A 13300-nucleotide genomic window follows, 5' to 3' on the forward strand; every position below is an offset into this window, starting at 1 on the left:
TGATTCACGGACCCAGATGTACCTGTGATCCAGCACCGGCTGGGATTTCTATGAGGGACATGTTTCCCTAAAACTGGGACATTTATGACCTAGCAAGATTAACTTTTTAATGACCAGCTAATTCGATGTTATAATTGTTATAATAGTTTTCTTGTTACTTCCTCCAATATGCTTCCACATTAAGGGCCCAATAAATTACTTATTTGATTTCGATGATGCTAAGCCTCTTTGGTGGTGAAATCTAAAATCTTACAAATAGTAAGTAAATACCTTTTTTCAGTCGTTTAATTCAACATGCACAAAAAATATTTGCGCCGTTATCATTGGAAGTTGACAGAAATCCGAGTTCCCCTGAATGCGTCAAGAGAACCCGGAAATGAGCGAAGGCATTCTCTGTAGGTGCAGACATCATGGTTGGGTTAGTCTCCTGGCTTTCAGCAGTTGTAATTAGAAATGCTGTAAAACCGGTATATCTGTAAGCTATTTCCAGTCCGCAACAGACAAACCTTGGGTAAGTTCTTATAAACTGTAAATAATCTTTGTAGCGTGTAAAGGACGTAGAGCAGGCGAGAGAAATGAATTCCTATCCTGCACTGAGTAAGCACTGGTGAAATTATGTTTGCAAGTTCAAATTGAAATTCATATCCAGCTGATGATCTAGGTACGTTGTTTTTCCCAGTACTTCGTTAAAAGTCAGTGTCTACTAATAAAGGCTGCTTCGCCTGTATGTCGCCTGTATTTTCGCCTGTAAAGCTTTTATTCAGAAAGTCTATCCTTGTCCCAGCAAAATCAACACATGATGGTTTAATCTTCCACTGTCTGTGTTGCGTATTCAATGATTTTACCAGTAATTTTCTTTCAGCGTCTAAAATAATGAATTTAAATGTGTGCAGGCCATGGCTCAGAGGGAACTGAAGGAGGCATTTGTCAGCAATCTCAATGGGACCAGCCTGGAGGAGGTGGCCCTGGGCTCGTTCCTCTCCCCAGTGTGTGTTGTCAACAGAGGGCTCTTTTTGATACTTTACTATCAAGCCAAAGGGAACCTGCCACTACCACACCCTCTGTTTTCTCACCTGCTTCTAGACTTCTGTGCTCTCATTGTACCCCTCGTCCTGTCGTGCACTGTTCTGAGCAGCGTTCTCCACCAGGTCGCCGTGAGCCTGACCTTTTTTTCTGCTTGTGTGTTCTGCTACATCTGCTGTGGGTGCCCGAAGAACACTGTCAGCGCCTTTCTGCAGAGTCACGTTGAATTCAATCAGGTTCCCTTTGTGACTCTCTTCAGGGTGTTTGTAAATGTGAAAACAGCCATCAGCATTCTGGCCGTAGACTTCAGTGTCTTCCCAAGACGATATGCTAAAACGGAGACCTATGGCACAGGGGTTATGGACTTTGGAGTTGGAGCGTTTATCTTCGCAAATGCCCTGGTGTGCCCTGAAGCACGGAGGAGGAACATCTCAGGGTCCAAAATGAGTCATGTTGCAAAGCAGCTCCTGTCTGTCTGGCCCCTGGTTGCTCTTGGCATGGGGAGGCTAGTGAGTGTCAAAATGACCAGCTACCACGAGCACGTGACAGAATACGGCGTCCACTGGAATTTCTTCTTCACACTAGCCATCGTCAGAGTTATGGCCTCTGTGCTTTTAGTTGTTTTACCAACCAGTCTGCTGTGGATCTTTGCCCTTCTGATCAGCGGATTTTATCAGTTCACTCTGGAGACTTCAGGGCTCAAAGCTTTTATCATCCACAATACTGACAGAGAAAAGGACTTTCTGCACGCTAACAAAGAGGGCCTGTTCTCTATATTTGGCTATGTGGCCATCTACCTTTCAGGAGTTCAAATTGGACTTTATGTGATGCAGCCACGAGCCAATGTTAGAGTGTGGCTCAGAACACTTGTTAGCCTCTTGTTGGGAAGTTTCGCCCTGTATGCTGCTTTGCACACATGTCAGACGCTTGTGGAACCAGTCTCTCGCCGCTTGGCCAATTTCCCTTTCTACCTCTGGAGTGTCGCACAGTCCTTGTTTTTCCTGTCCTGCCTCGGTTTAGTTGATATCATTCTGTTGTTCTCTAAAAGAGCATCCGGCTGTCACTTTGTACCTTCGTCATGGAATTTGTACAAAAAGCACTACGATGGTGACAAAAAGAGCGGTGAAATAGGGAGACTGTGCCTCATTCAAGCTGTCAGCAGGAATCAGCTTCTGTTTTTCTTGCTTGCCAATGTCATGACAGGATTGACCAACTCAGTTGTGGACACGATTAATTGTAGCACTTTTTTTTCACTGTGTATTTTGCTGCTGTACATGTTCATAAATTGTTTTGTGATATATGTATTACATTTCTATGGAATTACAGTCAAATTCTGGTAATTCTGTGCACTGAAAAGGATTTGTGTTATTTTAAAGGTTGTTTAAATGTCTGTTACTGCTCGAGTGACAGACGTTGAAAGTCCAGACAACTGACATTTAAAAGATTACATGCTGAAAATAATCTTGTGCAGAATATTTTATGCAAATATCTTTTTATATGTATATGGGTGAATAAATGAGGACATGAACTACGATATTCAGTGAGGCTCAGTTATTTTGCATTTGTATGCATTTTTCTAAAATGTAATCTGTTGCTGCTAGTTTCTGCATTCCACTCACAGTGAGTGACATTAAACTGAAGATGAAGAAGGACTTTGTTACAGTTATGCGCATACATATTATGCATTCAGGTTAAAAAAATTATTTTAGTTGAATACCACAGTAAAATAATGATTTAAACACTCGCTTAACAAGTAAAAAAATTTCCAGTTCAGTCCTGGGATTGGACAAAAAAAATCCTTTGAGGGTTGTTTCAGGAAGGGCCTCTGGCATAAAAATATGTCAACCCAAATATGCGGAGCTACCTGCTGTTATCACCCCTACATCTTGGAAATACAGGAGCAGCTAAAAGTAGTACCACAGCATGACTTCAGGTGCAGACTTTCTTCTTTAAGTTCAAGGAACAGGATATCAGCAGCAGACAAAATGGTGAATGATCGCAGTATCATTTCCATGAAAAAGATGAAACCCTGTACAACATGAAACCACTCATCATCATTATCCAAGTCTATCATAAAGAAAATACTTAATGAGAGAAAATGGACTTCAACACAAGATGCAAACTATTGATCAGGCACAAAATAGAAGGGTTAAATAGAAAATAATGGACAATTAAATGAAGAAATTGCATTGTTTAGACACATAAAACTAAGATCAAAATGTAGTAGAATGATGGGAAGAAAAAAAGTGTCATGAAGGCTTGGAATATGACATTGATCACAATCTGTAAAATAAAGATGCACATGCAGACAGTAAGGCCATGGCAAACATCTTTGAATTATGTCCATAATTTGCAACTTCCAAAGGACTCCTGATAAATTATTAAACTAATAATTTGTCACTATATTGATTTGACCAGTTATTTTCTCAGACCCTACAAGAAGGGGATTGTGAAGAAAAAATGCTTGCATTTCCCAATTGTTTCATTAAATATTTTTATTTGGCCCCTTGAATAAAGCTCAACTCCATCACAATTGTTTCACTGTCAAATCTGACTGTTAAAATGAGCTAAAATTATAGCCTAACCCTCAATGTAACATGCAGCTATTAAGCACCTGTTTCTTTTTCTCACAGTAATGTTCTACTCAAATCTCAGTGGTTATTCTAGTTTATACAACGAAATATGACAATAAAATCTACGCTTTGTTTAATCATTTTAAAATTATGCACTTTGTGCATTATCACCAGTCTATTCCCACCACCATCCTCACAAACGTATGAGCATTATCATCGGCTCTAGAAACATGAAACAGTTTATTCTAAAGAATCCAGTAAATTACAATGAATGAATTTATTTAAGTTTAGTTTTATGTCTGAATTGCCACGAACTATAATATGATATACTATACTCTATGATACACTAAGATTATGATTTGTTTCAATCTACACTTACAATGTGAACGTGAATCGGCTTTTTCCTGCCAACATAGCGCCCTCTGTAGGCCGCACGCTTTAAGACGTCAGCGCCTACGTGAGCAGGGCAAAGGTGAAATCAGTAATGAAGATTCCGCCACCGTAGCAGCTTCTCTCACTGTCGCAGTTGTTTATTTCTTTAAGGAGTCTTTCAGGAGAGGGTAAGTAAAATCAATAGTTAGTTGTAGTCGTGCGCCTTTATCTGCCAAGATAATAAAAATCAATCGTGTAAGTGTTGGTAAAAAAAAAACAACGGACGAAAGTGTCGGACGCTAAGTAGCCAGTCACCCAGCTGAACTTTATATTAGCCGTATTCAAGCTTGCTAATGTTAGCTTTGTAGAATTCGCGACGCTGACGATCAGCAAACGGATAAGTTAACCAAGTTTACTCGCATCGACAGGGCGTAGGGAAACTAAAGCAACACTGTAACATATAAAGTATGTGTTAAGCTGTCATACACTCCGTTATGAGGAGAACATCGCGTCCTGAATACGCCGACTGGCTTCCTCACTTTCTAAAAGCGCTTTGGGAAATGAAATTAGCCAACATGCTAATGATAACTTGCTACTCGCCGGTTACTGGTTTATCCTGCTCAGCGATAAAAATGCCAGCGCTAATAAACACGTCTTAATGACTGGAATTATTTTGGTCCAAACTTGTGCAAATGAATATAACGACATTAAACGCAATTCAGCTCTCGTCATCTGTTGAAGCTCTCGTTTACCAGGTTGTTTTGCTAACTTAGCAGGATAAATCTAGGGTCGGTACAAATCTGTATCCAAGTTTCTATATCTGCATTTGCACCATTACACATGTAGTTAAATTCAGCAAATGGCTGATAATTAGCACCCTTTGCACCTGGTGATTTGTCAGATCGCTTGATCGTGTTGTTGGCCGGTAGTAACCTGCACCAGATTAGCATTAGCTCGTTGTAGCCTGTGTTCAAATTGATCAGGGGGTTTGCTGTGTGTAATTGCAGGTAGAACTGGAAGTCATGGCACGCCTAGTAGCAATCTGCAGGGAGGGGGAAGAGGAATACCCATTTCTGGCAAGACAGATCCCCCTGTATATCGATGAAACACTCACGGTGAGAAAGCTGTTTGTTTTGTCTTTTGGTATAGCCACAGTAAAAAAAAAAAAAAAAAATGTTAATGAAGCTAGCATGTGACTGCTGTACCGTTAAAGTGTCAAAGCAAAGAGACAGTTTTGCCTGTGATTATGCTCATTTGATATACATTAAAATGTAACACAGGAATACAGTTAAGCCTTACAGTTACCTTGTGTCTCTCATCAGATGGTAATGGAGTTTTCTGACAGTGTAATGGATGTTGATAGTCACGAAATAAACACTTCACACTTGAAACAGTTTTCTGAGGTGAGTTTTGTTCTACTCCTTTCTTCTAAAATTAAAAAAAAAAAATCCTATTACCTACACAAGCTTAGCTTAAAAGAGGTAGCTTGCCCTCTGTTATTTGCTAACAGTGGTGATTCTTTGGCTCACAGTATCACTCCAAGTTGAACCAGCAGGACTTGAATATTGCTCTGATGGTGGCATCAAGAGAGGTGTACAGTGCACTAGCTCAGCTGGTTCCATGCGTGGGCTGCAGACGAAGTGTGGAGCGTCTCTTCTCACATCTAGTGGAATCGGGGAACCCAGCCCTGGAGCCCCTCACTGTGAAACCCACAGGCATGCTCTCTGTCACCAAGACATGTTTGGCAGATGTGAAGAAACTCTACACGCTCTTCTATGTCCATGGGTAAGCTGGAGAGAAAAATACAGTGCTTTATTACAGGTCAGAGTGCTAATCAATATAAATTTTTAACTCTTATATGTACACGCAAGGCTTTCAGGTTTCTAACAAGCAGTGACAGTAGCTACTGCCACTCTACCAGTTTAGTGTCAGAGATGATAGTAGTGTACTTACACTGTTTTATTTAAAGTCGTTATAATTTTTACATTTTTTATTTTATTCAAATTTTTTTTAACAGGGCAAAATTGAATGACGTGATTGACGCTATTCCGAAAAGTAAAAAGAACAAACGCTGCCAGTTACACTCCTTAGACACACACAAGCCGAAACCTCTGGGGTGAGTAATGCTCCTACTTTTATCTTGTGCTCATTAACATGTTCTTTCAGATGTTGTTTTTCACAAAATGAAAGAATTAAGAGAATTGTGACAGAAGACAAAACACGGTTTTCATCTGTGTTTACATGATCAGGTATTCAGGTAAACTTGTTGAAAATGGCCTGTGTACACATTAGGAATGGGATTTGATAAGAATTTAGCAATTCCAATTCAATTATCGATATCCGTTATTGATTTCTTTCTTATCAATTCTCCTATTGATTCTCATTGGGTTCTCTTTGGCTCCGTTTTGAGAGTAACCACCAAGCAGCAACACTCATGCGAATTAATTGAATGCTGTGGGTCAAATGTTTGTACATGTTTGTTGAGGTCTTCACGCTGTTTATTGTGATCAGTGTTGGAGTTGCACAGTGCAAGAGGTAAAATGAGAGGGTTCTGTAGCAATGAGATGAGGCGCGAAAGTACACAATTTTGTTTTGCTTTTTATATGCTGTATGAAAAATCTTCAGCACTGTTTACCCACTAGCATGATGCACATTTTCACATGTTTGCCTCTGCAGACTCAAGCCACCATTCCACATATTACACACAACACTTTTCTTGAAAATAATGCAGTTACTAGCTTAGCTTTAGCATGCAGTCTGTGCAGATGCTTGCAAAAGAACCGAAGTTTTGTTAGCAGCATAATGTGGTTGTTTCTGTCCTGGATGCAGTTTTCCACTTTACCATTTATCTCGTTCTTTTGTGCAAATGAAAAAAATGTCCATATTCACACTCTAAACTACGTTGCTGTTTTCCTCCTCTGACACACTAACTGAAATCGGCTGATTGTAGTGCTTCAGGTTTCATTAGTAACCCTAAACCTTTGCGTGACAGTAAGGCTGCTCAATTAATCGAATTTTAATCACGATTACGATCTGGGCTTTCAACGATCATTAAAAATGACTGAGCCGATTATTAGCCCCCCCCCCCTCGTGCTTTACTCTCACGCTGCTCCGTGTGGCAAATCGAGCGCACCTCTCTGCATTTCGAACAGCATCACAACAATTAAGAGGACCCGAGGAAAGCTCGGAAAGCTAAGCCGAAGTTATTTGGAGAGGAGAGTGACTGCCGTTGGTTGAAAAGAGAGGTAAAAAAAAAAAAAAACCTTCAGTGGTGTGGAAACATTATGGGTTCGCGGAGTCAGACGTGGATCAAGTAGACATAGTGTGTAAACTTTGCTACGGTGTCGTAGCTGCACCACAGAGCAACACTGCAAAGTTCACTAAACATAATGTTTACATTTTTCATTAATTTTTTATATTGCAAACATTTGCACTGTTATCAGTATTTGTCATTATTCAATACATTGTTATTGTTAACCCTTTAAATCCCTGTAGAACCGGAACCGCGTAAGCTAGCGCAATAATTTGTTTTGCATATGAAACCGGAGGAGTTGTACTTACATCTGATGCCATCAGCTTGTCCTCGGCCACGGTTTCCTTCCACATATAGCTTTGCAAAAATTGCATAAAAAGCGTTTGCAGGAACAAAAACATAATATTCCAGAAACACACTTTGCCGATCCGATCAGCTGTTCATAACACTTCCCACATTGAAAAAGATGTCAACACGAACTATCAAATGTCCGCCATTTCCTGACAGACACCGGAAGTGACGTCATTTTCGCGGAAAATGTAGTTTTTTACTTGTAGGCCTTAAAAGCCTATACTGGTGTTTTTTTTTTTTATAAGTCATGTTTGACTTTTCTGAATAGTTTCTGGGATGCTTAGAACTAGAATTGCACAGCTGGAAATAGTTTATTTTGATGCACCTGCTGTTTTCTTTGCAAATTTGCATCATAGGATTGTTTTTTGTTTTTCCTGCAGTATATAAAAATTGCTGTATCTCCAAAATAAAACTATGAAGACACTCAAAATAAATTTCCTGTTGTTGTAAACTATTTTTTGCAACTTTTTTGTATTTAAAGTTTTGAGGAATAAGCCTCTTAAATTTCCCCAAGTAGAAATATATGTGTAAAAAAAAAAAAAAACGATTTTCAATTTTTTTGTAGTTTATTGCACTTTTTTGCAATTAATGTAATTACTAATGTAATTAATTACTAATTACTGACTTAATGCATACATATTATTAAAATATGGGCTATAACAGTTGTATTGATGTATAGCAACTTGAAATGCTCCCAAAAATGGCACTACAGCATGTAAAAATATAATATAAGCTCTGGCGGACTTGGTTCTATGGTAGGTCTTAAAGGGTTAAATAAATATCGTCAAATAATCGAGATCTCAATTTCAGTGAAAATAATCGTGATTATCATTTTTGCCATAATCGAGCAGCCCTACGTGACAGTATAAGTGTATATACATTGCATATACCATTGCATATGTTGTGGCTCTGCTGAAAAAGGAAACTGATGAGTTCAGTGTTCTTTACCAGCAAACTAGTTAGCAACACTTCATGTTACTGTGCTACTTGTGCTGCAAGTAGTGAAACAGAGTCAGAGCTGCTATTCTGGACATGCTGCATGACGCTTTTTCTAAATAAAACTAACATGTTCTTTCGAAGAAGAAAAAGTATATAAACAAACGAGTGGCATTATTGATATATTTGTGGTAGACAAATATTCAGTGTTGTGTCAGTTGTGCTCTGCTAGGAAAAAAATATGCCTGTAAGCCATGCTCTACCACAGTCATGCATTTAAGACATTTACACCCAGTCTTGTTGATCAAAGTGTTTGAAACTCCTGGTTACACCCATATCTTTCATTCAGTTGTGTTGTGTTGGCATTGAAGAGCTTGAAGGTGGTCGTTGCGTTTGGTCAGTAAGTTGTTGAAAGCAAAACAGGCTAACTTATGCCAATCCCTCTAAAGCTGATAATAATGCTGTTGTGTGAATCAAGGTATTAGCATGTCAGTCTGTAAGCCCCTCTGCTTGATATTCACAGCAGTATAGCATTTTTCATAATATGTATACTGGCAATAGAAATCAACATAGAAGAGCATTTAGAAGCTAAAGAGCTAGAGATTTCCCTTTTACAAAGCTCACTAAAGAGAGGTAAAATAACTGGCCTCAGATGACTCCTAATGATGATAATGATAACACGTCTGTGTCTGCTGTCTGTGTAAATATCCAAAGTGTTATAACGTGTTATTTAAAATGACATGTCAGTATTGGATAGACTTTATCTCCACTGTTTCCAAAAAATCAGTTTCTGCAGGTTTAGAAGCTGATAACTGTTCACTGGAATGACATTGGTGTAATAATTGTATGTTACAGGGGAAGCTGGATGGATGTGTGGGAGCTGATGTCTCAGGAGTGCAGAGATGAGGTGGTACTAATTGACAGTGCCTGTCTTCTTGAGACGCTGGAGACATACTTGCATAAACACAGGTAATCTTTACCTATCTTAACTTTTATTTGTAAAATGTTCTTTTTTTAGTTGTTAAAAGGAAACTAATGGTGTGTTCCTTTTTTTTTTGTCCTCAGGTTTTGCACAGACTGTAAAAATAAAGTGCTGAGGGCATATAACATCTTGGTTGGGGAGGTGGACTGCAATAAAGAGAAGGGGTACTGTGCTGCGCTGTATGAGGGACTGTGCTGTTGCCCCCATGAACGGCACATCCACGTCTGCTGTGAAACCGACTTTATCGCTCATCTCCTTGGCAGGGCAGAGCCCGAGTTCTCAGGAGGATACGAGTAAGTCGGGCTCAAATTTTCATTTTGAGTAATTTTCTACCTTTTGATAATTTCTGATTTCAGTTGATTGTTATTTATTAACTTTTTCCTTAAGACGCAGAGAGAGACATGCAAAAACCATTGACATTGCACAAGAGGAAGTCCTGACCTGTCTGGGTATTCATCTCTATGAGCGGCTCCACAGGATCTGGCAGAAACTCCGAGCCGAGGAGCAGACCTGGCAGATATTGTTCCATTTGGGAATTGATGCACTACGTAAAGGTTTTGAGGTACATATGGCTACGTGTTTATCAGATGATAAATGCACTGTGGCTGTTGCAACTCCAAGGTAATGTCCCTTTCACTACATGCATAGATGGCAGTGGAGAAGATGCAGGGCATCAGCCGTTTGGAGCAGTTTGTCGAGGAGCTGTCTGAGGAGGAGAGAGCCAAAGAGCTGAAGCAGGAGAAAAAGAGGCAAAAGCGAAAAAATCGACGCAAAAACAAGTGCGGATTTGATACATCTGAACAGGAGGGAGAGGACAAGGAGAAGAATCTTGATGAGGTAATCATGATCTAATAATCTGGCTTTCCTTTTTTATTTATCTTTGTTGTTCTGCAACTACATCTCTCTTTGCCTCACTCCCAGGGTTCTCTTGAGTCTGTGGAGAGCAGTTGCAAGGTCTGTGGTAGCCACGATGAGGAGGATGAAGCCGGCTGTGATGAGACCGTCGCCACCAATAGGAGCACTTCCTGTCGTTGCCCAGACAACACCAAACAAGGTAAAACAAATGTACACAGACATCAGTCCTGTATTTTTAAGGAGGGTTTTGGATAAGTAACACGGGTCTTAGCTTAAAGCTGGAAAACAAATGTTCTCATCCATTTTTCCAGATTTGTCAGCACACAGCAATGGAAGTGACTGCGGCTACTCCTCAAGTATGGAAGGCAGCGAAACGGGATCGCGAGAAGGCTCTGACATCGCCTGCTCCGAGGGAATCTGCAACCACGATGAAGCAGGTCTGTTTTGAGAAGAACAAAGATTCAATTTAGGATATTGTTCATATTTTTGCCTCACGGTTCTTTATCTTCTGAAGGAGATGACCCAAACCTTCATCACTGTGCTGAAGACAAGGAGGATGGAATGGACAGCTGTGTTGATTGCTGGCCACACTCTGAGGAAAATGCACAGTGCAAGAGTAAAAAGAAAAAAAGGAAGGGCAAGGGGTTCTGTAGCAATGAGGTAAGGCGAGAAAGTACACAGTTTTGTTTTTATTGTTTTTATATGCTGTATGCAAAATCTTTAGCACTGTTTACCCACTAACATGATGCACATTTTCACAGGCTCATAAGGGTGAAGGTTTCATGCCAGATGGGAACACAACAGGCCACAGTCCGCCTTCAACGCACACATGTCGAACCAAAGAAATCTTTTCCACCTTATGTGGCGATACATTTGCCAGTATTGCTCTACGGTTACCGTGGACTGTACATCAGAAAAACCTCAGCCTTCACATGAGGCCTGCAATGGCAAATATAAGTCTTGTAGAACTTCTGGTAAGTGAGAAATATGTTAACTGTAGAGATGTAGTAACTACTACCCAGGAATGTCCCCAATACCTTTTTGAGCTTTGGAGACTGGATGGTAAAAACGTACAGTCAGATAGTATGGTGTGAATAAATTATACACAACTGCTATGCTACAGTTGCTCAGAGCAGCACAATCTCTCTCACCCAGTTCACAAACTCTGACTGCTGCTGCTCTACTCACTCCAATCTACATAGAGCCTCTGATGAATGATCTCCTAGGTGCAGATGCAAAGTTTGCAACACTAACATGAACTGCAGCTTTATTATGAGTGTTGTGAGTGAGGAGACTGTCAAGAAGATGAGCCTAGACACTTTATATTCCTACAAAGATTATAGGCAGCCTGTATTTCAGATGAGCTTCAGCCAGCAAGCTTGTATCTGGATTTATTGCTGCCTGACAAAATCGTCACACATGATTGATGTGATTTCACACTGATTTCAGGTATATTTGCATAAGTTTAAAACGGAATACTGGCACAATAAATGATTATCAGTATGAATATAAAGGATTCAAGCATGGCCCAGTTAAACCTCAGCACACCTACCTTAAAAACTGGCTGGGAAGCTGGCTTGTTTTCTGCATTAAGCTACATATCAGGTTTTTAAAATTAGAATTAATACAATATTTCTGGACACAGTCCTTCTTGAAGCACATCTTACCACTTGGCCACTATGTCTGCAGCAGCCCCACATAGTTATTCAGGCATTTATTTTTAAGCTCCTGCAAGAGATGCATAACTTTAATTTCCACAAGTCACCAGGATGTAAAAGTTGCATCTACAGAACATACTTTTTCCTCAAAATAGTGGCTTATACTTGTATATCAAACACTTGCAGTACCACTCATGTAATTATAGCATTCACAGCATTACAGCTTTGTATGTGGCTCACTATCAATGTCTTGCAAATTTATCTGACGGATATGATTAACTAAGAAAAATAAGTTCACTTACTTACATCTTAAATGACGGTGAGATGCATCTTCAAGCACCCAGTTAAAATGCTTTGTACGTTTCTCAGCTCTTGATTAGCTCTTTTGGTTACAAAAAACATCTTTACTTGTAGTCTGCCTACAGAAATTCAGAAGGTTACGTCTCTGTTCTGGCTCTCACGTTCTCTATTCTGCTCGTGTTCTTAAAACAGGAGGACTCAGAAGTGACTTCCGACGAAGAGAATTGTCTCACGCAGGATGAAATTCAGGCGTTTCTAGAAAGAAACCAGTCTTTCTACAACAACCGCCACCAGTACCGACAGCTCCTGAAAGAGAAATTCACAAACTACTGCCGTGCCACTGAGCGGAGTAAGCCGGTCTGTGGAAAGTGGTTTGCCACAACTAGTGTCAACTAACTGCACTAATAAATCTCCCTACTGGGGGAGGGGAAAAAAACACTCACGACCACTGCTGCAACATTGTTAGAAAGATTTCTTGGAGTACCTTTTGTGTCTTGTTCAGTCACTTCTCCTTTATAGTAAATGTGATTCTTATCTTCTCTTTGTCATCTCTTTTTCTCTCTTTTGCACACCAACACACGTCTCATTTCTTGGACACTTCTTACCTGTAGCTCTCTTTGACCAAGCCTAGCTATTTGTTGGTCTTCTCTGGGGGAAATCGGGGTAAGCACAGTGGAATCAATAATCAAGCTTTGCAAGCTGTGATGGTAGGGATAAAGTTTAGGAATCTTGTTTTATGTTTGGGTTTTGTTGGGGGTTATTCTTTCTTTTTTTCTACTTTGTTTCTCTTTGGTGACACTTTAGTGTAGTGATAAAAGTTGTACCTTTAAATGTGTACAGAAATTCTAAATATGAAATTTTACAGAGAATAAACATCCATTTTTAAAAATGATTTGGGTGTGACATCAAAGCGCAATGTGCAGACTTTACTAAATAAAGATTATTTATTAATATGCAGTATACATTTTGTATGGTGTGATTTTTTTTTTATTTATTT

At 39.7% G+C, this 13300-nt stretch overlaps 2 protein-coding genes across 2 annotated transcripts; both read left to right on the top strand.

Moving 5' to 3' along the window:
• The first annotated feature begins 352 nt into the window (after positions 1-352).
• On the top strand, positions 353-2557 carry pigw (phosphatidylinositol glycan anchor biosynthesis, class W). The gene is made up of 2 exons (XM_026182557.2): positions 353-511; positions 894-2557. The coding sequence occupies exon 2, from the start codon at positions 897-899 to the stop codon at positions 2361-2363; it is 1467 nt and encodes a 488-aa protein (XP_026038342.2). The 5' UTR covers positions 353-511; positions 894-896; the 3' UTR covers positions 2364-2557.
• A 1463-nt stretch (positions 2558-4020) lies between these two features.
• ggnbp2 (gametogenetin binding protein 2) lies at positions 4021-13263 on the top strand. The gene is made up of 14 exons (XM_026182521.2): positions 4021-4156; positions 4976-5083; positions 5291-5371; positions 5500-5753; positions 5986-6084; positions 9364-9477; positions 9574-9783; positions 9878-10052; positions 10139-10327; positions 10412-10544; positions 10657-10782; positions 10860-11005; positions 11107-11319; positions 12496-13263. Exons 2-14 carry the CDS (start codon positions 4991-4993, stop codon positions 12697-12699), a joined length of 2037 nt encoding a protein of 678 aa, XP_026038306.1. The 5' UTR covers positions 4021-4156; positions 4976-4990; the 3' UTR covers positions 12700-13263.
• Positions 13264-13300: the final 37 nt, after the last annotated feature.

Source organism: Astatotilapia calliptera, chromosome 10, assembly GCF_964374335.1.
Source record: "Astatotilapia calliptera chromosome 10, fAstCal68.1, whole genome shotgun sequence".
Classification (NCBI taxonomy): Eukaryota; Metazoa; Chordata; class Actinopteri; order Cichliformes; family Cichlidae; genus Astatotilapia; species Astatotilapia calliptera.